This window comes from Taeniopygia guttata, chromosome 11 (assembly GCF_048771995.1).
Source record: "Taeniopygia guttata chromosome 11, bTaeGut7.mat, whole genome shotgun sequence".
Taxonomy (NCBI): Eukaryota; Metazoa; Chordata; class Aves; order Passeriformes; family Estrildidae; genus Taeniopygia; species Taeniopygia guttata.
In genome coordinates this window covers 6,695,238-6,723,121 of record NC_133036.1, presented here as the reverse complement: position 1 = coordinate 6,723,121, position 27,884 = coordinate 6,695,238, and the positions used below count along the sequence as shown (strand labels likewise).

Sequence of the window (27,884 nt, the reverse complement as noted above, 5' to 3'; positions counted from 1 at the left end):
CAGCTAATGAACTGAATGAGGTGTTCAATTACACAATGATTCTTAACGCTCTGTTAAAATCTACAAAACTGAGCACCAAATGGTGGAGCTGCAATTGCAGCTGCCGATTTGTAGGCACTTCCTTCATAATCATGGATGGCGCTTAGCAATACTTAAAACAATCTATTTCTCCTCTTCCACCAGCTTTTCCTGATGTTTGTGTGCAATGGCCTGTTCTTAAATGAGCTTCTCTTTCTGGGAGCTTGTAAATCTTGTGTTGTAAGACTCTCTGTAGTGTATGTGAGGTATGCTAGGCAGGCTGTTGATATTCTTGGATGAGGGTTCTGTTGCAAGGCTTTGCCAAACCCATAATACACCCAGGAAAACAAAAACAAAAACAAAAACAAAAGGGGGGGGGGCATGGTAAGTAATACAAAAGAAGAAAAAAAGACCAGTCAGTAAAGTAACTAAATGATTCAACAAACTGTTTATATCTAACATAATGGAAATGTTACCAAGTCTTGATTTTTTTTATAATTTAGAATTTGGCCAAACCTTCAGCACCTCCTTTATCCATGCAGACATGTAGACACATAGGTATAACAGCCACCTGATCAGCTGAAAAACTAATGGCTGAAGTATGTGATAAATTGCATTTATTCTTCACCTTTAGCTGTTTCACCCATATATTGGCCCTCTCCTTTGCCCTGCATGCAGTGATCCATTACTGTGGGACTACCTCTCCTTCCTGCTTTTCCCTGCAAGAGCTGTTTTATGCCTTTCAATAGCCAGCCTAAAATCTGCTCCTCCCTTTTCATCCCGGCACAATGAGAGGAGCCCTCCATCCCCAAAGGCAGAAAATTCCCATTGCTGATGAGTCCTGCCCATAATTCCCTCTGTGCTGCAACTGTTCCCAGAACCAAGATTTTTTTCCTCCCCTACCCAGATCAGGCATGGCTGTCCCCACCAGGAGGGCTTTAGTGACCACATGGGCTCCAGGAGTTTCCTCAGCAGGAGCTCCCACAGCTGCCCAAATCCTGCCCGAGCTGTCCTGGAAGGGAGGAGCAGCACATCCACATAATGGATGAATTGCACTGATGCACTTTCTCCAGATTTTGCTGTTTAAAGAAACTCACACTTCTGTCTCTACAAGCATCATTTTACCCTGAATTTTATAACCATAGATTATAAAACTGTACAGAAGTGTAAGTTGCTGCTATTTCCTTTTCTTAACCCAGCTTGCACTGAGTTGACAACATTTTCCCCTTTCTTTTGCTCTGGTTGCAGAGCACCCTGAGTACAAGGTCCTGGGGAGAAACATAACCTGCTCTATTTATTATTTTGATGCCTTGGGTGAACGAGAGCTCACAAGAGGAGGTTTGGTGCCTCCAGCCATCACAGTGGCAGCATGGGGACTGTCACCTGTCTCCTTTAAACCACCTTTATTCAGACCATTGCATTGTACCCTGCATGTGTCTGGTCTTTTTTTCTGGACGTGTTGTGGATTTGTTAGATGGTGCTTCAGCAGATTTTACAGTTGTGGAAAGTAGAAGGATCTGCCAGGTTAGAGAAAAAGAAGATTCTGAACTTCTAAACTTGAGCTACCAAATTTGAAGGCAGGTATAACAAAGTGCCAGTACCCCCCACCTCTCAGAGAGGCATTAGCAATGTTTATGTATTCCCATTTTTGCAGACTCTGAGAACACTCAGAGCTGCAGTTGAACAGAGATATCTGCATGCATCAGAGCCCTGCAAGACCTCAAAATATTGCTGCTGTAGTGAAGTATTTCTGGCATTTGAAGTAAGAGACTGGGACAAAAACTCCAGGGATCTAATCCTGGTCATGCTAGTGAATTATGGCGTGACTCTGAGCAGTTTACCTTGCCTTTCTGTGGACATTCAGCTTGTGTGACTGCAAAATGAGAACCACAGGACCCAGGTGAGCTGGCGGGGATGAGGACTTCATCACCAGGTTTGATTTATAAATACAGCTCTGGAAAATCTTTCATTAATTAGTTGAAATTGCATTAATATCATAATGGAAGAGATTTTTTTTTCCTTTTCCTTTGGGCTGAGGGAATAAACAACTCTCCTACAAGACTCTTTTATAGAACAAAGCTATGGAAGCAGCAAAGAAAGTACTTTTAATGAAATGTGTACATTTACTTATAAAAATGCTCTGTGGATGCATATGCTGGGTTATAAACAAAGAGCTGAAAACTGTGTGATCAGCAAGTATACAACTAGCTCCTAATTAGGTGTATCTCATTTAGGAAAACCCACGTGGCTGCCTGGGTTTTGTTTTGGGGGGGGACAGGACAGGAGAGCAGGAGAAGGTGGTGGCTGTGCTGGAGGAGCAGCAAGGGCAGAGACAAAGCAAGTTTGGAGAAAATCTCTCTCATCCTCTATCCCAGACAAGCAGACCCATTAGCATCTTTTCTAATAGACTGGGTTTTTTAACTTTTCCCTTCTCCATCTCAGAGTTTTTCACTTTCTGCTAGAGAGAAACCCCTTGGGGGAGGAGTGTGTGGTCAGGGACCCTGCGCTGGGCTCCTGAATGCAAACACTGTGGGGCCAAGGTCCAACCTCTCTCCAGGTCAAGGCACCAACACATTTTTGATATAATTGGAGCAGTTTTAAGGAAAGCAGCGCTGCCCTTGGCACTTGTGACAAAATAAAGCGCAGCCAACCACTTGTAAAGTAGCCCTTAAAAAAAGAAAAGTGGTCTTCATAAATGAAATTTTCTTGGCTATGATCATTAAAATAAATGGAAGCAGAGATTAATAATGAAGTAACCCAAGCAAATCAGACAACATAGCCTGTCTCCTATCCATTTCCATCTGAAGTTCATTCTGGCTCACGTATCTGAGTCTGAGTGAGTTTTCCTGATTGATGGATGATAGCCCATATCCAGGTATTATTTTTGTTTTCTTCTTTTTACACTCAATTAGTTTCAGAAGGTGTGGCTTTGGAAATACTCATTGTCTGAACCCAAATATATATAGGTGGTTTCTAAATTGATTTTTGTAGATAGATGCTATTTCCATTTCATTTCACTTGAAATCTGTAGAGTTTTCTTGTTGGCTGTGACAAACAGCAAAATACCAAAGACAAAAAGAAAACAAAAGCAAAAACAAACAAACAAACAAACAACCCACCAAAATGAAAGAGAAAAAAGGAGTTAATGATAATTTTATATCTAGACTAAAAGATAAAAATAAAGGCATCCACTTATCCACCAAATTCAGTGTAAGACCATGATGAATACTGTGGCAGTAGCCTGGAGAAGCATCTTCCCACCTGCTCAGCACAGGAACAGCCCCCATCAGTGCAACCCTCTCATGCCCGTGGTTGAGCACAGGCTGAAGCACTTTGCTCTGCAGTGTCAGCTGAGGGTTTGCAGTCCTGCACCCCACTCCTTTGAGATCTGCAGGCTGGATCTGAAATCTGGATCATCCATGAGCCCTTTGCTGAGTTGAGCTGCAGTGCCCTATTGCTGGGTCTGTCAGCAGCCCCCTCCAAGGGTGGGAACTGCTCTGGAGCAGAAATATCCCACTCTTGAGCATCTCCCAGCCCTGCTGCAAAAGGCATCTGGTTTGGAGAGGGCTCCCTGCTCTGCCAAGAGGGGGGAAGGCATCCTGGGAGGTGACTCCTTGGCTGAATTCCTGCAGAAAGGATTGGATTAATGTGGCTGGGATCACACCGCTCCATTAAGGGCGTGGCAGGGATTACTGAGCCTTGTGCAGGAGTCTTTTTATTATTACATAACTCCAAATGAAATAAATAAATCATATCGCTTATATGCTACTCTGATAGGTGCAATGGAAAAAGCAAAGATGGATGGTTAACATCCCATTTTAGCCTAACAGCTGTACAGTTTCATGTTTTATTTCCACTGCTTGATATTTAGCTGCATCAGTATCGGGATATTAAAATAATTTTTTAAAGACCAATAATGAAACCTTTCATTATTATTCAGAGCATACAAATCCACAGGCCTGTTGTATTAAACACAATACATGTATTAGGCTGTTTGTAATTGTAGTTACACTAATTGTACATTCTGACACATTAGGGGGTAATGATGCTTGAAGTTACCAAACAGTTCAAAGATGAAAGGCCACGCAGTCAAAGATTTTAAAATAAAGCTCCTGATTTGTGAATTTATGGTAATGTACTAAATTTGATCTCTTCCCCTCATATAAATAGCTACATATAATTATATAATTATATAATAATTAGCTTGTAGTCCCACAGCAATTACAGAGTTATTCCATGGGTATATGAGCCCTGACAGGGATGGTGATACCTGGCATTGCCCCCTGCCTCCCACTCTGCATCTCAAACTTTCCAGTAGTTGCACATGTGAAAATACCCTGAGCTTTTTGTGTCCTTTTTACTGTGGATTTTGCCAAGGCTCTACTTTTATCTCTGGCTGCTGGTTCTGTTTAATTGGTAGTTTGCAGATAATAGAAACACAGAGGAATATTATTCATTCATCTTCAAAGGGCTGGAAGCAGAGTCTGGTGGGGCACCCAGGAAGCCTTGCAGAAGACTGAAATGGGAAGGCAGCGTTTTTATCACCTTCCTCATTCAGAAAAAGAGAGAGAGCAAGAAAGAGCGAGGGAGCCTGACCAGGAGCCAAAAGGAGATGATTATGTGGTTATCCAGAGGGATTCTTTCTATTACTTGAAAAATCAGAGTGCAGATTTAGAGAGACAGGTTGATGTGCTCAGGAAGATCAATGAATATGAGAGGGTCATTGATGGCATATGCTGGGGTTTAGAGGTAAGTGGCAGCTTTGGAGGCAGTGACAAGAGGAGGAAAGGAAAGAGATGGTGGACAGTGGCGTGTCCTGGGGTCTGCCCTGTTAAACAGAGTCCCCTCCCCAGGGAGAAGAGGTGGCACTGTGGCCTTAAAGAGCCCAGCTGAATGAGATTGCAGCCATAGGTGTCAAGGAGTGACATTTCAACAGCGAACAAGTGCAAGAGAAGCTCTGTTGGAGCTCAGGACGTGCTGCTGGTGGGAAATGGTGAGGAAGGGGCTCAGCAGTGCCTGCAAAACTCAAACAAAAAGCTCACCTATCCAAACACTCTCCGTATCCCACAGGGTGAGAGGTTTTTCAAGTGTAAATGTTTACCTGCATGGTTCTTTTATTAAAACACCTTGCAAGCCCTTGTCATGAACAGCTTTAAGATGCTCTCCTGTTCTCTGCAGCCTTTTTCTTCCTCCTGGTCTGTAGTTGCTTCAGCACACACACCCAGCCCGTGGTCAGGCAGCAAAAGCCCTTGGTCCTGCTTTTCAGCAGAAAATTCATCTGTTATGCATTGATAGAGAGAACTGCTGAAGATACAACAACTAGAAATATTTTTCTTGGCAAGGAGGAAGAGTCTTGGAGTGAAAGCACGTTAGGGACAATAAAGATAGCCAGGAACTCTGGAGCACTGACCTCCAGACGCATCCAGGGTCATCAGGGAAAGTATATCAAATGTTAACAGGAGCCAAGAACTAATTTTAAGGAGGGCTGGAAGATATTCTTGTAAGTTCAGACAACATTTTAAAGCAACCGTGGCAGTTTCTAACATTGTGGAGTTTTTGCCTGTTTATTTCACCTACTGTCTTTTGCAGAGGCATTCATATTTCCAAAATCTAGAGAGCTAAAGAAATTGGTTCTTAATTTAGGGCAATCAACAACCCAAAAAATTTATTCTTCAAATGGTTGGTGTTGTACAGGAGTTTCTGTCTTTATTTTATATATGTGTGAGATACAGAGATATATGTAAACATATATATGCACATGTATAGCCATATGTTCATGGACTGTGACCGGGAACTTAGAACACCTATACAGAAGATGCCATTAACTTCACATTCAGGAGTAAGGGTATCCATGTGAACAACAGATCTGCCATTGAGAAAATATTTGACTATTGTAAGTGCCAAACCAGGGGACTGATTTAAAAATAAGGAAATTAAATGTAATCAGATTATTCAGATGGAACTGTTGTATTTCATTCTAAGTGCAGTAAATATATGGATTACTAAGCCAATAAGACCAGTGAGGCAAAGACTGGCTCATGCTCTGGAAGAAAAAAGATTTTTTATCATTTTTTTGTAATTTCTACTTGTTCATGGACATAAAACAAATATTTAGCTGACTGACTGACCAATTTGCAAGTAAAAGTTTGAAGTGCAGTTCAATTGATCATCATGGATGGTTTTTTTTTTTTTGCTCTCTGATTTATTTTGAAGACAAATTGCTGTAGTTATTTTCTCTGTTTGTTAAAGTCTGCCCGTTTCAAGTGCTCCATATGCAATTTACACAGTGAAATAATAAGCTCTTGTAATGACTTATATAACGTTCTAAGCCCTGCTGAGTTCTCCCTGTCACTCATTCCAGAGGTGCAGGAGCTCTGGGATGAGCATGGTTGGTGCCTTCAAATGGCTCTTCAGGGCTTGAGTGCGAGCACCTTGAGTCTGTGCAATGGCATTTTTAGCTGTTGTTGGGCACTTCAGCTCTTTTTGTACTTCAACAAACAGGCACCATCTTTATTTTGACTTTTGGTGGTGTTTGCCAGCCTCGTACAGAGCAGGCACAGATGAGAGGAAGGCAGTAGCTCACAGAGAGTTGCTGCCAATAATATCTGGGCACCAGATCGGGGGAGTTGGTGGTGTGGCACACAGCTTTGTCCTCACCTCTTGCTCTGCTGAGCTGAAGAAGGACCAGGGGAAATGGTGCCTTAGGGATTCCTGCTTAGGGGTACCTCAGCCACCTCTGGACACTGCCTGATGTGCTTTGGCTCTAGGGAGGAGGGGTTTGCCCTGGAAACTGCCAGCTATGACCCATGGAAAGGGATGACAGACTCAGCTGAGGTGCTCTTTGAGTTTATCCAACAGGGGAATGGACAGGACTCAGCTTTTACTTGTACAAATGAAGGTGGGAAATCCAGGATAAGTGTGAACCAGGCAGGACGGTTCTAGAAGGAAAGGTGTTGGAAAAGGGATTAAAAAAAGCTGTCCTCTGGTTCATATACCATGGTGTGATGATGCATTCACAAGTGTGAAAATGTTGGTGAGGGGAAGCAGACTGACCTTTGTGGGCTCTGACACGTAACAAAGTGGCTGCAGAGCAGCCCTGTTTGTTCACCAGCTCAAACCAAAGCCACGAGTGCAGAGGCAGCATGGGACTCTGCATTGCCTGTATTTACACAAAGAAATTTCACTTCAGTTAAAGCTTCCTTGGGAATACGTGGGAGGTGGGGGGAGCTCTTCAGCGGAGGATGCTGTCTCAGCCTTATATAAATACCTGTAGAATTGCTCAAATAGTTCATTAGTAGCTTATGAGTTTGTGTGCCTGCATTCCTCACTAGCTCTAATTGCAAGGATGTTGATTCCTCCTGCATTCGAGTGAACAGATTCTCTGCTCTATTGCACCATTAAATGAGGTGTTACTGTGTTTGACTCGAGCTGAAAAGGATCCCTTCCCACTTAGTAAAGAGACCAGCTAGGGCTGACCTAGCTGGGGACAGATTTCCTTCCAAATCACACAGAAGTACTCCTGAATATGAGATGTTAATTGTGGCAGGAATTAAGGATTAAACAGTCATGGCTTCAGGTTACTAGTGGGAACTGAAATCAGGATTACAAAGGAAACTGGGCCATGCCCTCACAATGCTATTACCCCAGTTCTTGAATCTAAAAAACCTTAGAAACTCATCCTCAGTGACCAATAAAAACTAGTCTAAATTGTGCTTACTGAGGCCTGAGGAAAAGAGTCATAATTGTGCAGCCATAGCTTGGACACCTTTCAAGGCAGAAGATAACATCAAGGGCAAGAGTGAAATTCAGCCCGGATTCACACCTTCTACACCTTTATTAGGGCCAAAGCTCCAGCACTGGCCACAGCTCCATCTCGTGCCTGGGAGTGTCAGACCCCACACCAGAGCCAGCACCTCGAGTCCCTGAGGAGGGAGCAAACACCTTGCAAGTGCATTTCTCTTTGGGCAGAGGCACATGAGGCCCCTGAGAGAGCTCAGCCTCCAGCCTGGAGCACTCGATCACCTCAGTGCCCACAGCACCTCCAGAGGGCTCAGAGTGAGGGCAATGACCCCAGTCCACATTCCTGGGGGAGATGCTCACATGGGCTAAATGTTGGTGATGGCCCCAAACCCTATTCCCAACCCCAGAATACAAATCCAGGGAGATGAGGTGGGGGGATACAAATCCAGGGGGGGAAAAAAAGAAATTCAGTGGATTAAATTTATGACAGAATAGCACATACTTAATAACCAATTAAAGCCAAGATTTATTGGGAGCTAAATTACATTTGTATTATAAATAGAACTAGAATATACTGTTACAGAATAAAAGCAAAACATTTTAGCATTTAATATTGTAAAAGACAAAGCAATCTAATGGACCCTAAATGTTAATGGGTGAAAAGATTTACACTTTAATTGCATTTTCAAGTCATCTTATTTTACTGTGCTCTTTTTTCTATGTACATAGAAATCAACAGTGTGCTGCAACATTATACTTAGTAGCAGCAAGACTGACTTAAGGAAACCTATTATTATAGGCAAGATCAGTTTATTATGTATAAATCCTTGCAAACATTTTAATTGAAATGAGCAGTGGACTTTCACTGACCTTGGCTGCATGTGTATGAGACCTTCATAGCAAATTAAGCTGGTGAAAAGTGTGTGTGAGAAGCCAAGAAGGGAGGGAGTGTTAACAAGACAATTTCTCTATGTAAAGCCAACAAATAAACTCTATTAGATATAGGGGCTTGCTTTATGTCAGCAAAAAATAAAATAATCACAAAAAGCCAACAACCCTAGAAAATGATGAAACTTGAAATTACATCTGATTGCATTATCAATTAATAATTTGTATTTACTAAAGTGTTATCAGCTACAATCCAAATTTGGGGCAGTATCTGAGGCTGGCATTTTAGGACTGCTTTCATAGCATACGGAAATGCTACAAACTTCACAGAAACCGATTCCTGTGCTCATAAAATTTCTCTTCCAGTTTGTGTTACTGCTTCAAGATTCATCAGCTGAGTTACAGTTATGGCTGAATCTAACTCATATTACATTTGAAAAAATAAATGTGCACTAAAAGTAATTAAAGCATGTTGGTTCATGAATAATACACCATTTTACTACTATTTGCAGAGTATAATGAGACAAGCTACTAAATTGACAATGAATGCTCTATTATGTGATTGCCAACTGTTTTATAAGATATTGAACAGATTCATTTATTCTATCATCATGTGCATTATCAAGCTATTGCTTTTTAATAAATTAATTTCTCCCGTGTCTCCAGAGCCTCGCTTTGAAATCTGGCTGAGGGCATAAATGGAATTAATTCTGCGGTCTGGGTCTGAGCGGTGTCGGTGCCTGGCCAGCCCCGCAGCTGGCAGCGGCACGGAGGGGATTTCTCGGGTGGGCAGCGCGGGGTTGCTTCATTGCCACGGCCGGGAATGGATTTTAATGGAAAGAACCGCCCTGCAGGGCTCTTGTTTATCGGGTCTCTCCTTGCCAGACATCCCCGCTCCCCTGCCCTTCACCCCCACCTCCAGCCCGCCCTAAATTGACCCTTTAATTGCCCCGCAGCCTAAACCCGCTGACCCCGGCCGCTGCTGTACAGCAGCGCTGATCCCTGTCCGGTGATGGTGTCATTGGGAAGGCAAAGCGATTGTGGGGAGCAATCCCCCGTCCCGGCCTCGGGCTGTACAGCAGCGCTGATCCCTGGCCGGTGATGGTGTCATTGGGAAGGCAAAGCGATTGTGGGGAGCAATCCCCCGTCCCGGCCGCGGGCTGGGCTGGCAGGAGGATTTTCCACCGCCGAAAGTCCGCACAGCCCCGGCGCTGCCGAGCGACTTGGCTCGGTGGTAAACAGTTTCTAATTGCGGCTGTTGACAGCGCTCACAGTGTGTAACTAACCTTGCTGCAATGTTATTATTTCTGAAGGGAGCCTTTCTCCGTATTTTTAACAATAAGTCTGACAGGTGTCATATTAAAAACAGGGCTTAATTCTAATGCAACTATTCCCACCCGCCTTCCCCTGCTCATTTTTGTGCCTCTGTAATGCATGAATTTCTCCTGCTCATAAAGATTAAAGGAACAGCTTTGCTGGAAGGAAAATACCGGTTTGTTTGTAGTCCAGGTACATTTGAGATAGTCTCAGTACCGACTGCCTTTCTCCTCTCTTCTCCAGCCATGCCAGCTCAATGCTGGGAGAAAAGAGAGGGAGAGAAATAAAGCTTTCCCTGGGATGAGAGGTAATTCAGGATCCATTGAAGCGAAATTTCAGGCTTCCTTTGAGCTGTGACCCACAGCCACCGTCCGGGCACTCGGTGGCTGCACGGCCTGTGATGCTCGGCTGACTGCTGTCCACCAGAGACCCAGCCCAGGCCAGCAGTTCACTTACAAGTTTACACTGGATTTAAGTCAAAATGCTAAAAACGCTGGTGTTCAATCACTGCTAACTGTGTGCTCGGCAGACAGCTCCCAGCAGACCCCGTGCTTGTAAAATCCAATACGCCACGTACAGAAAGGGTTTACAGAGGTGCAGAGGGTTTAGAAGACTTTTCTTGTCTCCATCCCGACTGATTGTATTTTTGTGATGCTGCTGTTCAGGTGCTGGGACTGCTTCAGCCTCGTCCCACCCCACACAGCAGCAGCACAGAGGGCTGCACTCAGAGGGGCACTCCCCATTCCCATCACCTTCCCCCTGTGTGTCCTGCCCTTCCTCTCAGGCTGCCTGCAGAAGGCAAAGTCCATTTTAAAGCCATCAGCTCCGTGCTGATGTGATCATCAGTCAGGACCAGGGTGGCTCCTCTGCACTTGCTTCTCTCTCTCCTCCCTTTGCAAAAAGCTTTCACGTTACACCAGCATCACACACACTCCTCAGTCCTGGCTGAGAACATCACAAAGCTGCTCAAACTGCTGCTGTTAAAGGCTAACATCAGCTCAAGGAAAAGGCTGCCTTCTTTGCCAGGAGGGATCATAGAAATCCAGTGTACAAAGCCCCTAATTTATCCTGTGCTCACATATCTGCAGGCACTGCACCAGACCTGTGTAAGGTTTCCCTATGAACAACAGGCATGGTGCAGATCAGTCTCAAAATGTTGTGTAATGTTCAGTTTTTGCAACAGTTCTTTCAGAAGAGTGAAGATAAGCAGTCCAGATAGTCTCACCAGGCATTTGGTGATCTGTTCTGTACCCCCTTAAGGTTAATGATTTTCTGGGACTCAAAAAAAAAAATATTATTTCTTCCTCTCTTTTTTATTTTTCTCCCCCCTGCATAAGCAACTGCCCAGCAAATTGATAAGAGCCCTTTTTAATTAGCTAGTGAAGTTGTATGGGTAATGTTCCATATAAAAGGTCTATAAAACACAGCAGAATTAATAAAATGACTGCTTCTCATTTAATTCAGGTCCTCCAAAGGGATCCATATGTCTTGCTTTGGTCTGTTTGTAGTACTTCTCTCCACCACCCAGGCACGAATTGATTAAAATCACATTCCTCACTTAAAACTGGAGCCCAGTTGGTAAGAGATACTGGCTAGTAATTAAGGTCTGTGCACAGACACATGAACCCCCATTAAAAAAACGGTACCAAAAGGAATCATTGTGCATCGCTTGGATTATATGCAAACACAGCTCATGTTGACAGCTACCTCTGGATGACTCCATCAGTACACACTTTATCTCCAGCTGTCCAAGTAATTTTCCCAGGATTTCGCCCCTCTTTTTCACTCCTCTCCACACAGATGGATTAGAGCAACAAACGGTTTACATGCTGCACATCATTAGCTATCCTCCCTCACTACCCAGCAGATAACAACTGGGCTCTATCATCAGGACATTCATAACACCTTGACACTTTTACAACTATGCTGTTCTCTGCCAGAGCAATCTTCTCTTTTAAAGCATGAAGCTAATTCACAAAACACCCCTTGGAAAGTACTCTGCAAATGCAACAGGGGTGGGGGAGAGAAGAAAAAGCACAGCCCAGAAAAGGCATCTAGTAAATAACACAGTTAGCACTGTACAGAAAAAAAAAAAAAAAAAAAAAAAAAAAAAACCAAAAAAAAAAACCACCCCAAACTCAAGAGAAAAGCAGTATATTCTTTCTGTCCAAGATGCCTTTCTATTTCCCCATTTCCTCTATGCCACAGTAAAGGGCACCAGCAAACAGCCACCCCTCTGTCTGCTCTGTTTCAGTGCTTCCATCCCCGTGTCACTCAGGCACCCCCCAAGCCCGTGCAGGTCCCTGGTGATGGCTCAGCTGCTTCCTTGGGCATGGGCTTCACCCAGGCCTCTCTTTATAAGGGGACCAGTTGAAGGCTTCAGTCAGTCATGCATTTACTGGGTATTACTATTGGCTATTCCAGCTTTCCTAAACTGCCTCCAGTCTCAGGGAATCTTGACTCTAAGATGTGTTGATAAAACAACATTTTCCCTCCGTAGGCTGGGACCCTGCTTCAGAGCCCACCCGTGCTCAGACATGGGCTTATATTTAGAATAAAATACAAACCCACATCAGCTACTGTATGGAAGGAAATACACTTTAGCAGCATTTTCCAAGCTTCTCAGCATGCCCCCTGCCGCCCCAACCATACATTTTAATGTATAGTACACGCTTGTTTAAAAAAGAAATACATAAGGAGAAAGAGTAATTACCGTAGCTTAAATTCAGCCCAATAAGAAGGGCTTGCACCATCTGAGCAGCTGTTCCACTGCCATTCAGATTATGAAAATATAATCCTAGAGAACCTTGTCAAGATAAATACAGAGCATGAAATGTATAGGCAATTTTCCCCCAGCCACATATAATGATCAATTCCAAAGCCACAAGTGATACCAAAGGACAAAATAAGATCTGTCTAGACTTTCTCACTTACAAGATATTGATCATTCCAATGGTAAACTGGTTAGTATAAGTGTGTTTGGCTTGAAAGGTCACGAGCTTAACACCTGACAAGGAGTTATTCAACCTTGATATAAGTCAAATTATTGCAGGGTTGCTGGAAAGACTTCTCTAATAAGAAGCCCTACCTGGTCTGAGAATATCTGAGATTTGTCTCCCAGATGTCAAAAGAAAAAGCAGGAAGGAAAAATGAAAGAAGTCAAGATTTTGCATGGGTTTCTGCTGTTTCAGCTCTACCTGATTTGGCAAGCAGAGGTCCCAGCAGTCAGTGACTGTCTGGGCAAAACACTGGGCAGCAGTGGAAGCTGACACTGATTGAAAAGGCACCTCCATTCCCCAAAAAGCTTCTGGCTCTTCAACCCCAGCAAGGGAGTTTGCTCTCTCACCTTCACGGACTTGAACCTACAGGGCACCAATACAGGGTCAAAAAAATCACCATTAAAATGGGAAACTTTGCCTTTGGAAGGAAAGCAGGGGGGAAAGGGTTGGACAAGGCCCTGCAGGGTGTGGGTGGGAAATGTTCCAGCATTTGCCAGCACCTCCCCTTCCCAAAGCCCTGCAGGGCCTGAGCCTGCACCAGACACAGCCCTAACCCAGCCTCCCCCTTTTTCATGGGCATAACTAGCAAGTGCTTATTAGGACTATTAGGAGCTTGATGTGAATTTGCTGGATCTCTTCCAAGAACTATAAATACCCGATCTATTTTGCCTTATTCAGTTCTTTTTGTTTTGCTGATATGATACTAGTTAAGGTTAATGGGGTTTGCTTTAATATTAGACACAGGATCACTTAACTACCTTTAATGAACACTGGAGTCAATGCATTGTGGAGTAATTCACACAGACATTGCCTCAGGTAAATCAACTGGAAAAATGTAAGCCAGTCAAATAAATAAATCTGACCGGCTGTAAATGTGCCAAATTTTACACCAAAATATATTTGAAAGCCAATGACTTAGGCACATCTAGGATATTAAAATGGAGTCTGTTTCTTTTCAATTGCTTTTCCCTTTTTAATGTTCCCTGCACATCCCTCCTGCACTGAAACCAAACTGAGATTGCAAGAAACATTATTTTCACAAGTGTTTCTAATAGAAGCGAGGACTCTACAGCTTGGTGGGGTTTTTTTTTCCATTTGGAAAAAGCCTTTTTTTATACTGGCTATCTCAACACAGGAGAGTGAGAGACAAAGAGGAGAACAGAGAGTGAAAGAAAGAAAATGGAGAGAGAAAAAAATAGAAACAGAAAATGACAGAGTGAAATAAAAAGTAAGAAAGAAAGAATCAGGGAGCAAGTAATTTTTTCTGCATTGGAGAAAATTATGACAGTGAAATTCTAGACAGGGAAATGCACAGGTGTCAATAAATAATAACCAGAAATAAAAACCAGAGGAACCCAAACAACTCAGTGAAGTTAGGGGTTAGCTTACCTCATACTAGTGCAAAACTAAAACTATGCTAACATTAAAAGTGCTCCTACCTTGCAACACTAAAATAGAGAGCGGAGTACAAGACATTCTTTGAAGGAAGGCAGGCAATATCCCTAAGTACTGAATTCTCATGGAAGCGAACAATATTTCAGCAATAAGGAATGACAGGGGGTTCATTATAGGTTATTAATGTTTGCCTAAATGGAGCAGAAGGCCCAGGCCTTCAGGGGAGTGCAGAGCTCCCAGCATCACTTAATTAGTGCCTCTTCTGAACCCAGCAATGCCAAGCTCCAGTGCAGAGCTCTGCGGTCCTACCCTGGCTGTGTCATACCAGAGTAATTCTGTCTGGCTGTGAAAGGGAAAAATAATGTGTGTGTGAGGGCTGTTGCACAGGTGACAGGAGTTAATCACTTTTTCTCCCCAGTTAAACTCCAGACAATACAAGGAATTTGGCTGTAACCATTGCCTCAGCTTGCAAAGCCTTCAACCCAGGCCATGGATTTTCACACACTGCACTACACCAGCATCTGCTCAGTGTAGCACAGACTGGAGAAAACTTCTAGGATAGGAGACAAGAAAGACAAGACATGTTTTTTCTATTTGGGTTGGGTTTTTTTGGGGTTTTTTTTTTGGTTTGTTTTTTTTTTTTTTTACTCTGCAAAAGGCCAAAAAAGAGTTGGTGTTCTTTCTGGAATATCCCCTTTTATTTCTTTATCCCATCAAATGTTTTAAAGCAGGATGTGCTGCCCTTGGGGAAGGGGCTGCAGAGAGTTGAGGAGGACGAGTGGACAGCATTTGCTGTCTCCTGAAGCTGTTGCTACAGAGGGGGCAGAGCAGGGATAAAAAAAGGCCACATATTCTTTACTGCTGCTTTCAGAAAGACTGTGGCATCAGGTAAGAAAGCAGAAAAGGAAGGAGCAGCTGAGGCTGCACTTGGGTAGAAGCCTTGACTTTAACTCTGTTCAGTAAGTAATCCAATGTACTATGATTGCAGAAAAGAAAAATCATGGGAGGCAGATTGTTAACAATAAAGCAGAAATACAAAGGGGATTAAATAAACTTCTATTAACAATGTGTCCTTCTATTTATTTGTTTATATTCTGTCTACAGAAAATGTGATGCTGGACTGAGGATGGCTTAGAACAACCTTCTGGCATGAAGACAGCTACAAAGCACAAAATACAAAAAATGAACTCAGAAAGAAACAAGAAAAAAACCCCAATGTTTTCTTGGCATCAACAAGAAGCTCTTTATTTTTCCTCAAGTTTTCTTTTCTAGAAAAAAATGGAACTAAGACATTTGCAGAAATGAGATAAACTTTCTCTTCAGGTGACAATATTCAAGCAAGACAATATTCAAGCAAGCATGTTGTTTTATTGAATTTAAATGGAAAGAAAAGACAGATTTGGAATGGGATACGGTATCAGGAAAACTGAGAAACTGTGAACTTTCAAGGAAATAAAACTCCTTAAAACTGTGAACCAAGAAATTGATGGAAATACCATTTAAACCCCTGATTACACTCTGTGTGTTCTTAAGGAGACATCATCATCTTTGCTAACTCGACAGTACTTAGGGAATGGTTTACAACATATCTTTTATTGTAATCTTTTAAGAAAAAAAAAAAAACAGAAATATTTAATTAGCTGTGACCTTATCATTACTGTTCAGATGTCTTCCTGCACCTTCTTTTTCTAGACAGTGCAGATGTACTTGCAACCAACAGTCAAGGGCTGAAAAGATTTCTTTCCTCAATAATCTTTTGATTTGCCACGCCCAATAAAATCCTTGTAGGGAAAAAGAATCAAAACAACTACCATCTCCCAATCAATACCTAAAGCCTAACAGACAGTAATTATCAAAATAAGGAGGAAATCCCATATTGGGCTACATACCTACCCATTAATCAAAACAACAGAAATTATCTGCAGAATTGCTTTTCTAAAATAAGAGAGAAGATGCCTCCTTGGGTTACACTTTGAACAGGCTATAATCAAAAGAAAGAGAACCGAGACTAACTAAGCCCCAGGAAGCCTCACTGTCCCTTTAACCCACAGTATTCCCCACCTCCCATTAGTACTTAACATTTTTCACTATGTTGTGACTGCTATTATTTCATTTAACACCGGTTAATCTGTATCTGAGGTACACGGAAACCCTCTAGATGATAAGATTGGACAGGTTCCAGTGTTGGCAGTTTCCGAGCGTGCACACACTCGTGTGTTTTGATCCTTCCAGGAGCTCCCTGCTATTTGGCCTGGCTGCCAACTCGTTCTTGGATCAGGCTCTCGCTGAGCTCCCAGAGGGCAGCGGCCGTGGCATCGCCCTGTGCCTGCTGCGAGGGCAGGCAGCGGCAGCAGTTGTTGAAGTACATCCCGCCCAGCCCCTCCAGCTCTGCCGCCGTGGCGCAGTACACCGTCGTGGCAGCTCCTTGTTGCTGCAATAAAAAAAAAAAAACTAATTAAGAGAGAGAAAATAAACAAAACTATATAAATACATAGATATTTTATCGTTTATTATTAGCGTTGTAAGTTTTACCGCGGCGCTTTTGAGCTGTGTCTTGTGCAAGCAGCGCTGCTGGCAGGGCAACCCGCCCGGCGACACGGCTGAAGGCTCTTGGACACTTATTTACAAACCACTTCAATTAGGACATTTTTCTTTTCCTTCCCTCTAAAAGTAGAAGAAAAAGAGACTCCTGAACCACAGTCCCAAGCTCAGGTGTTCTGCCCCTTTTGGGTAAACACCTGGATTGGTGGCAGGGGATGCCCAGGTGGTGTTTGACACCAGAACAGTTGAGCCAGGTTCAAAAGCAGCACCTCAAAACTTCCCTTTGCATCACAGAAATCATTGACCACATGCCCGGGCACCCTGACCCGCAACACAGCCTGATAGATGGATTTGGTTTGTTTGGTTTTCTAAACCTCTTGTGCAAAATTAACCTGGGCACTCCAATTAAGACCTATCATGTAAAGTGCAGTCGGGATCGGTGCCAAACCTGCCCATGGATCTTGGATCAACAATCTCCCCATGGCAGTTGTCACTGCTACTGTGTGAGAGCGTTTGTCTGCTGCAGGCACAGACAGGGCTGGTTCTGCAGAGACACGAGGCTTTCCAGTGGAGTTTTGTTCTGTAACAACCATTTCTCATGTCTTTTAATGCTTTGAGAAATAGAGTGGATAGATTAGAGGCTTTTGTGGATCAGAAGGGATTTTTAAATTTTTCTTGCTTTCTCTTTTTTTTCCTTTCCCTTTCCTTTTTTTTTTTTTTTTTTTAATTTAAATACTAAGTGAACTTATGTTCAAACAGGAAGAATGGGTTTATTGTTCCAACAGAAACCTACAGATGGAGGCCACAGGGTTGGGGCAAGCACCCTGGCATGGGTGATGGGCTATTCCCTGGCACAGATTAAAAGCACAGTGCTAGAACAGCTGGGGAGAGGGCAAGAAGCTATTTTGCTTTGTAAACTATAATTAAAAATAATAGGTGAGAGCACATTAGCAAAACACAACACTAATTTAAAACCGATAGAGTTTATCTGGCATCTTATGATTATTTATGTACATCTTAGTCCTTTCTGTGGTAACAAATTATGAGCTGATAGGAATCAGAATAAAGAGGCTGCCAAGTGCAATTGAAAAAGTAAATGAAGAGAAATTAGTTGTTGCCACATTAAGATAATTTAATGGGATAAGAGAATAGGCTTCAATCTCTTGTGATTTTCCCCCACTCCTTTGTTTTTTGGCCTTTCATTGTCACAGCCAAGGAAACTCAGGGTGCTGCTAGGGGGGTCAACATGCAGAAGACCGCTGCTTTGCATTCTCATCCTTCAAGGACAGGAAGCAGTTTAAAAAGCTCTAGTTCTCCTTATTTGAGGCATCTCAACTTTGTAGCAACAAAGAAGTGCATATTTGTTTGCAAGACATGCATTTTCCTCAGCAGATGGGATTAAACTGATAATGATGACTCCACAACTTAGAAATGATCTCCCATCACAAGGTAAACCAAAACTGTCTGTATTAAGTATTTTGAAAGGCATATATTTATCAACAGACCAAAATATTTTTAAAGTTAGTATAATACATAGTAATCCTCTTATTAAACCAGTATCTTTTTTTAAAAAAGAGAAAATATCTTAAAGGTGGTAGCAGAAATGGAAGAGAGTTCTAAAAATAATATTAATAGAGAACACTAAAATGTCTATGCTTATTTTAATTATCCTATGAAGCTCTACAGTACAGGTATGATCACTGTATTCAGATGTTTAGAATGTCTCAAAGGCCCTAAAGAGTATTATTAGTTTTTTGCAAGCAATTCAACTGGACTTTCATTAGAAAGGTAAAATTAAACTGAATTGCTCAGTGCAGAGCGAGAGCCCTCAAGCTATTGCTGAAAAGCATCCATCCAGCCAAGCTAAACTAAGGCTATCTCTAATAGAATTCAGCTAATTCATAAAATGGAAGTTTATCAGAGCCAGTTTAAAATCCAACCCAAACAATAATTTATCTTTTCAAACGAGTCGAATTTGACGATGTTTAAACAAAATTCTCGGCAGGCCAAAAACACCCCAGAGCACAAGAGCAGTGCTTTATACCTTGAGCATTGACACAAGCTAGGCTCCAGAAGAAGAGAATAGCTTTCCCTGTGTGAGCATAGGATATTTACTTTAAGCGATAAAAGATTATGTGGCTGGAAGCCCAAAGCACTTTATCTTGCGATGCCTCCAGTGTTTTGCTGAGAACTGGATGTAAGCAACGTGCCATTTGCTTTTTGGCTTTGTGTATCCTTAGATCTTTCTAAATGTTTCAATCACGTTGGCTGTTTTGGAAGAAGAAAATTCAATGGTTCTATCATTGAAAGAAAAATATCTTTCTTATTACTTAAGAGAATTGCAGTCGTATTTATCCCTTCGTTGACAGAGGGTAAAGATTTAGTATCCCACAATTATGGACAAACATGAACTCATCAAGCCTAGGAGAGTGCTTCAGACAGCAAAGCTATGTAACAGAAGGTAAATCCCAGATTCTCAGAGCCATTTAAGTACCTAATTTCCTTTGTGAGCTGGTTGCATTCAGACACTTGAGGATCTGCCTAAGTGACTTGCTCAAGGACTGAGAGGAGTGAGCATCAGAGTCACAGGAATCAAATCCCATTTTGGGTTGGCAGGAGTATCAACAGGTCTCCAGCCCAACCTCCTGCCCAAAGTGGATGTGTAGAAGCCTCATATATGCCATGCTGAATGGGAAGGTCCCCAAGGCACAAATCCCTCCTTTGCATCTACGACCCCACAAACCTCTGTGAAGAGCCAGAGCTGCAGACAAGCACAAACTGCCTGCACTGCTAGCCAGAAACTGCTCAGTTTCTCAGCAAATATTGTTTATCCCTTATGAACACAGTCATTTGAATGACATCTTTATATGCTGGGCCTTATGACAGTCTAGTAACAAGTTTTAATTTTTTGCTCATCAGCTTTCCTGTTCACATATCATCAGCATACAACAGCAGAGGATGTTAGGGAATCTAATTAGTAAACAATTCCATACTGCTGATACAAGATGAAACATTCTTAAACCAATAAAAAGAGCACTTTAATCACTGTTGAATGACTTTCAATGCCAAGCGGTTTGTGCCATGTCAGAACATAATTTGAAGAAGATTAGAGTACTATATAAAAGAATTAATGTTAACAACTTCGTTAAAAAATGTCTTAAACAATGAGCTTGTCAGTTGTCACAGACTCTCCCCGATTCATTGTGATTAAGGCCCCCCCTCCCAACAATTTCAGCTGATAAACAATGCTAAAAGCATCAGGCAACCTAAACATTTTTTTCCATAGGTCCATCAGTTGTACAGGGTGCTAATCACCAGAGCTGGGGTCAGCCTTCTTTAACCTGCAACAAAGGCAGCGGGTTGCAATAATGAATACACAGGATAAAGAATTGGTGAGGAGCCCAACTGAATCTTTAATCATGCCTCAGTGCCATTTCCGATCCAGTCAAACATTTGAAAGCTGCTGGGCAAGCACCACGCTATCAATCTTTCCAGTGCACGTAAAATTACCCGGGAATCTTGTTTTGGATTAAGTTGAAGAGTGTCTTAGTAATAAGGGTTCATCATTCTCTTCCGCAAATCATTTGTCAGTTTTGTAATACAATCTTCCTCTGCAGCAGGGTGGGATTTATACAGCAGTTGCTGTTTATTTATAGTTGAGGCTCAAAGATCTAAATTATCCATCCTTCTGAAATCCTTTGTTGAATTGAAGATACTAAGTAGCTACTAGTTCATAGGCATTTATTTCATAACTTCAAGCAGTCAATTTTTAACTGATGGCACTGAATGCAAATTTATATTGAATAACTTAAGTAAAAGAAAAGGGGTTCTCGAGATACAGAACATGGTAAACCCCTCATTAATATATGTAATGCATCTGTTAGTATTCTGAGATATCATTTATGTTCCTCATAAGAAAACATATTACACAGTTAATGCTTAGTTCTTAGATTTGTCTACCTTCAAATGCATGTTTATTTTCTAAAATTAGACTTTTGTTCTGAAGCAAGTTTACATTCCAAGCATATAAATAATAGAAACAAAGCCATAACTTATCTGTATACTTATCAACGATGAATGAATAGGATCCACTCTAAACTCTGTTAAGAGCACACAACACTCAACATTGTCTGCCAGGGAGATGGGATCAGCTTATTTGAAAAGGTGAGGTTTATTTTCTTATGAAAAATTAAGGATAAATGCCAGTTATCTTGGTAGCCTGAGGTTAAGTTCAGCACAGAGCATTTTAAAAGATGGCCAATGAAAAGAGGTGAATTCAAAATGACATGAGAAGAGAGTATTTGTGACAAGGGCCAGATTCAAAGCAAGCAGCTCAACTGAAATGAAAAGGCAAGTCCTTAAAACTCTTCAGGCTGTTCCTGTTATTCATATCAGGACTATTAGACAAAGCCAACACATCCCTAACAGTAAAATATCAGACCCACACAAAAGCACTGTGAGCATACCATTTACAGCTGAATAACTCATCACACAGCAGTGTGAGGTAGAATCAGAGAGTCATTAAGGTTGGGGAAAATCACCGAGTCCAACCACTGACCTAACCTAGCAACCAGGGCAGTACGAACATATTCCAGATATGAAACCAGTGGGGTGTCCCATACCTGCTCTGTGCCTCTGATAAGCACCCTGAGGAGTTCATTCTGTTAGAGGGAGAAGCTCTGCACCAGCTGGCTTCAGCAGTGGCCATTTTCCTGATTTGATGTCAAATACAAAATCTCCTCAGAATAACAAACAAAATTATACAGAATCAACCATATTATCCAAATCAAACCCTAAAGTGACAGCTGCAGTTTTACATTCCTCAAGCTTCACCTCCTCCTGGTGGGAATTAGCACAGGTTGACTGCCTTCTCAGAGGCTCCACAGATTGGAGCAGCGGCTGAGGATCTGCTCCATTGCTTGTTGTGACCCTGATGCTGATGCTCAGGGTGGGCACAGTGGGGTTTGTAATGCCTGGGGGCAAGCTGGGAGAAAACTGCCCTCAGAATGGATTTGTCTCCTTCTGGTATTGCTACAACCCCCAAGCTGGGATTGTGGTGCAGAGCTTTCTCAAATTACGCTTATTCCTTTTTCCTATCAAGCCCAAGTCCTTGTGAACAATGTGGAGCACAATGACCTCTTCTGAAAAACACTAGCACGTCTAAAATCCTCATGTCCTCATCCAGGATTCCTCAGCATCTGAGTTTTTAGGAGCAATCTTAAGAGCTGTTTGGTGATATCACCCACAGCTGAGTCCAGCGGTAGCTGAGGGAGCCACTTCCCAATGCCAGGCGTTCCTCTGCTCCTTTTCCTGTGAGGAACAGTCATTTTTCCAACAGTGCAGTGAACAAGTTTTAGTCTCACCTATGAGATTACAGGAGAACTGTTCAGTTCCTGCTGCAGTTCTCTCACTCAGAGAATCCCAGATGCACAGTTACCTTATGAATAACACTCAGAATATGTATGTATTAATGTCCTGTAAGAAAACAGGATTCCTTGATTGCTTTTTCAGCAGGGAAATATGAAATTGAGACCTTCCTTTGCTATTTTGGGAGAGCATGAATCTGAAATCATATCTGCAGCTCAAAAAATAAAACTTTGGAGCTGCCAAATATGATCTAAACTCCAAACTGGGCTCAGTTGACTTCAGGTCCTATTTCCACCCAAGTGCCAGCAGGAAAACGTGACCTGAACTGACACTGTATCTACAGTCTTTTCAAAGCTCTCACCAAACCACATCTAAACCAGAGGTTCTCAACTACCTCCCCTTCCCCCACCACCACAGTTAAACCAGCAAAGCATCTCTTAGAAGATAATACAATGATTAAACCAAAATCTATAAGGTCTGCTTTTTCCCCTCTGATGTATTCCTTTTTCAACTAATTCCCAACTACAAAGACTCAAAACTCCATCAGCTTCTCTACTTGCAAAGCATAGTTGGTTTCAAGCTGTAACTTTTCTTAGTGTCATTAAGACCCTTACACATTTACAGTATTCTTTACATACATTATAGGAGATAAGTGTGCTATGCTCTTTGACTAAGGAAACTGCAGTAGTTCATGAAAGAGGATTTGTTTTCAACTGCTGAGGCATTAAGACCTAGTGATTATTTCAAGTATTCAGTATATGCAGCTATATTTAACTTACATTCTGGGTTTTAACTTTGCAAAAGAAATCGTGTCCATTGTAATAAATGTATTTTGATAATGCACCATGTTGTTTGTCTTATGCAACCCCCAGTATGTTCTCAGTTACAGCAATGATAGCACTTGAAAACTTCTAACCTCCAACATCTGGTATCAAACAGATTTTCTGCAATCATTCCACAGGAGAAAAAAAAAATACAATACAGGACATCAAGTCAGGAGAACTGGGCTATTTTCCTCTTTTTGACTTTCCCTAGTGAGCTTGGACAAGTCACCTCAACTCCATGTACCTCACTTTTCCCAGCTATAAAATGGGGAGATTACTCTTATTTACCCACCTCACAGGGGTGTTGTGAGGAGTCATTCAGATTTATGGAGTGCTTTCACACTTTATTTGGAAAAGCACTGTGTAAGTATAAAGTGTTATATTATAAACCATTGTTAAAATGTGTAGAAGATGTAGAACAAGGTTGGCAAAGTAGCTGACAAAAATGTAATTATCTTTTAAAATCATGCCTATTTTTCTCTATTGTATAAACTTAATTCTTTAACCTGGAAGCTGTCTGCTACTCCAGATCCCGTTCCAGTGTCTTTCCTCTCTCATCCAGTTTTTTTGCCCAGCTCACAGAGAACTTGGTAAAACTCTTACTAGCCAAAACAGTGAGTTATTAAAAGATGGATGCTTTAGAGGGAAACAGTCCCTGAAATCCATGCATTCATCTCTCCCACCCTTTGCATATGCTAGGCAGAGCCACCATGGCATACCAGGGGTGGGATTCAGTTGCCTAACATGGATCTTGAGACATCTGAGCTGCCTCAAGATATCCCACGTGCTCCACAGTTGTCTTTCAGAAGGGCACATATTTCCCATAGGTCTGGTATTGTATCTGCCAGCCCCTCAGGGATATCTCAGCTAAAACCACACAATGGTTAAGACAACACCAGACTCGGCAATTTAAATGCTTTTGCCACAGCACCTGGAAGGGAGCTGGTTCTCACAGGCAGCACTGTATTTCTTTTCCAGAATCTTATGGAAGTCCAAAATCAGCTTCTGAAAAATGTTTCAAGGCTGACAGAGAGCCACTTTAAGCTCTAAAAACTATAACGAAGCCTATGTCTTTACCTTGCTCCACCAGCACTTCAGAGTAGGAGCAGCACCACTCCTCACAGACCTCTTTATCAACAGCACATTTCCAGGCACATCAGTGCTGCAATTCCTTCTCCTGCCCACTGAACCCCTGTTCACACCTGATTTACACTTTTAAGACATCATTGCTCCACTGAAATGGCAGCTTTGAACACTGCATGCAAATGTCTATGATCTTTTCTTCTCACAAGCTGGTATGGAGCAGTGACGTGATGCAGCATTCTTCTGATCATTTCTAGATCTGGGAAAAATCCCTGAGGAAAATTACGGATTTTCATTCCAGAGAGTAACAGGGTAAGGGTGAGATCAGGTTGAAGAAATGATGCTGCAGTCCATTGCTTGCCCCCTGCCCTCTGTGCCAGCACTGGCCAGTGGAATGAAGCAAAGAGCATTTCAGGGACAGTCCCTGGGCATCCCAGCTCTGCTGGGGGCTGCTCACACCTGAACATCCACAGCAACTCACCTTCTGTGATGCACATTTATACAAACACTACCACAACCTGTTGGCCACAGTCAAACTGGAAATCCTGTGGAGGACTGGAAATCCTCCTGAGACGCATAACCTGCCAGCAAAAGGTAGATTCTTCTGGGCAAAGGCAATTTAAAGAGTTGAGCAAACAGGTTGTTGACACTAAACATATCCTGCCAAAAAAGAGAGATTAGATATACTGCTGCAACTAAATCATCAGAACTGGTCTGGCTGGTGTTTGGGCATACACAGATGAGAGTTCATTGAAATTACTTCTGTTATTAACTTATGCTGAATTGAAATGTTTTATGGTTTTGCTGTACTTTAATTATATATATACTTTATATAAATGTGTGTATACATACGGTACTGTATATGCTGTATATATTTATATAGCTTTTTAATACTATTACTAGTCCAAATTTAGACTTTTTCATATGCATTATTGAAAGAATATCATTACAATGCTGACATCTGGCTTGTTCCTTCATTGCACAGATAATTTTTTAGGTTGAATTTATTTCAGATATGAGAGAAAAAAGAAAGTCACACGACGCAATGCTTTTTAAGGAAGTCACCTTTTGGGACAGATATTTAATGAGCTGTTTGTTTAGTTTTTAAAGATAAAGACTGCTTTTCATCTGTTGATACACATGCACACATATGCACAGACACACACAGACACACACACAGTTCAATAACACAATGCTTGAGAAACCACAGGGTGTTATGATGGGGAAGTATCATGGTAAGAAAGTAACTACCAACTCTGTCTTCCAGAAACTAATTAAGGGAATGTATTTTGCAATAATACAGATCTAGCAACAGGCCTCTAAAGTCTAGGCTTAGAGCTGTAAGCCAGGCACTCCTGTATTATGTATGTGTGATTTTCATAGATAGCCTGCTGTAAAGTGTGCCCTGTTAGTGCATCTTTCAGGCTCAAAGACATTGGTCTTGTTAATATTTCATTTAGTACATACTGTAGAGTCTCATTTATATTACTTCTATAATTAATGGTGATAGCTTAGGCACTGCCTTTACAAGGAGAGATCCCTGTATGTTGGTCGATGGGTAATGAGAAACAATAGATATTTCATTCACCAGCAGCTTGTTGCTAGTTAGTAGGAAATTATCGTGTGTACTGTTGCTTTAATTGCCAGGGTAAATAATGCCGCCGCTGTGTTAGTGAACATTTTAAAGCACTTGATGCAAATAGACTAGAAACAAAACACAAAAAAAAATTACCTTTATTATGCTATACCTTAGCACAGGGAGTTTAAAAGGTACGTCTTAAAACATTTGCGTTCTATCATGCAAATATATCTTAATATGCATGTGCTGACTATTCAACTACTGTATTTTAGGAAATACAATTATGCTGCCTTTCTCTTCTCCTATGTAGACTGTAAATAACTGTAGATCTTTCTCTTGTTTTCCCATGTAAATATATGTAAATATTAACAAGCTATGCATGCTGATATTCTAGGCAATTTCAGGTACTTTTATAATCTGAAGGCATGTACTTGAACTGGTTTGTTAAAAAAAAAAATCAACTCTCTCAAATCCTTTAAAGCTCATTAGAAATTAAAGATTTCTTACTAGACTGGTTCCTTCACTCTCAGTTGGTTTTTTATTTTTCCCTCTGCTTTGCCAGTGCTGTCTCCCAGGACCCACCACCAAGGATGCACATTCCAAGGCTGTTTTCTCCAAAGCATGGGGTCCCTTCTCAGGATATGATCCACTCCCTGCCCCAGGATGGGCACCATTTAGATTCAGACACTCAGAGAGGGGATGTCTATCCCCTTCTCTCTGACCTCTCCCTCTGCTTAATAATCACAGAGTCACAGAACCATAGAATGGTTTGTTTTGGAAGGGATCTTAAAGACCCTCTAGTTCCAACGCCCCTCCATGGGCAGGGACACGTTCTGCCGGGCCAGTTTTGATGTTTTCCATTCCATTTTCTCACTCCATAATCCATCAAGCCTGGGCTTAATACCACAAGTGCCAGGGCTGGGTTTGAGGGCAGATGCAGCCACAGCCAAGAGCAGTCCCCGTGCTCTGGTTGTGCTGCAGTCCTGCTGCTCACTCAGACGTGGCTCCTCTGTTCCAACACGCTCTTTATGTTTCTTTTCCAGCATGCTTATGACTTTGACAGACTGTGAAAATAATTTGATAAATAGCTTGATAAATTTCTCCATCTCCTCCCTTCCGTGCTGTAACACTGTTTGTGGAAGCCTTTCAACTGAAGGAGTGTGAACAAAAGAGAAATTACTTAAAGCTTCTAAATCAAGTCACCTCCTGTATACAGATTTGGAGACAAGATTTCAATTTAGCTCGCTTATTCCTTCTTTTTTTTTTTTTTTTTTTTTTTTGTTCAAGCAGTAAATGAAGATTACTCTGAGGAAAAAGGTAAAAAGTAAAAAAAGAGGCATTTATCCCCCAGTACAGTAGAGGGGAGAAAAAAAAAATCCTCTCTCCATTATCTATGAAAACTAAATGCAATGACAACTTTTTAATTGAAAGAAAACAGCTTTCATGTCTGAAGACGTTTTTTTCCAGAGTAGGCGTATGAGAATAAACACATTAATTTACAGGATCCTCATGACTTTTTAAGTTCCTCAAACTTAGCTTGGCGTCTGGGGAAGATCTCTTCCCAGTCCTTGAAGACTCTTTTAAGATGAATGTTTAAAAAGCTGAGCTGACACGGGCATTACGTTCAAGTGCAAGCTGTACTATTCTTTAGTAGAGGGCGTAGAAATGGTTCATAGAATTATTATCTTTCTACAGACAAAACCCATTACCTTCACACTAGGAGGGAAAAGCTAGTTTTTAACTTATATAAAACGGAATCAATTATCAATATCTTTGCATGGTTTCCCAGCTCTGCTGGAGAGCAGTCACAGAGCTAAACACACAGAGACATTTGGCAAAAGGGCTCCTGCCTATGCTGGGCTTCTTGTTACACCTTTCATTTAATAAAATCACATCTGCAGAAGCAAAAATGAGTAGCAATGATTTGTATGCAGGGCTTCCACCCTGGATGTCACAAAGGGAGACGGGAATCACATTTGCAGACTGATCCCTGGGCTTCTGTTACTTTTGACTTCTTCCCAGTAAAAAGTGAACAAGCAAATAAAAAGCAGCCAGTGACACAGACTCCAACACAGTGGTGAACAGCAGTGCAGGTCAGAGCATCCATAAAGTCTGTTGTCTTTGGCGTGGAAA

The 27,884-nt window shown here is 41.8% G+C and overlaps 2 protein-coding genes across 4 annotated transcripts in view; one reads left to right on the top strand and one right to left on the bottom strand.

The window, feature by feature from the left end:
- The window catches only part of MAF (MAF bZIP transcription factor), a 196,864-nt gene extending 170,596 nt beyond the window's left edge, over positions 1–26,268 (top strand). For both annotated transcript variants that reach the window (XM_041718556.2, XM_030282325.4), the window contains one exon: positions 15,462–26,268. In XM_041718556.2, coding sequence (XP_041574490.2) covers positions 15,462–15,492 — 31 coding nt within the window. In that variant the 3' untranslated portion in view covers positions 15,493–26,268. The remainder of the gene's footprint in view (positions 1–15,461) is intronic.
- WWOX (WW domain containing oxidoreductase) overlaps positions 15,706–27,884 on the bottom strand; it is a 480,538-nt gene continuing 468,359 nt past the window's right edge. For both annotated transcript variants that reach the window (XM_002197310.6, XM_041718555.2), the window contains one exon: positions 15,706–16,788. In XM_002197310.6, the coding sequence (XP_002197346.4) occupies positions 16,600–16,788 (189 nt within the window). In that variant the 3' untranslated portion in view covers positions 15,706–16,599. The remainder of the gene's footprint in view (positions 16,789–27,884) is intronic.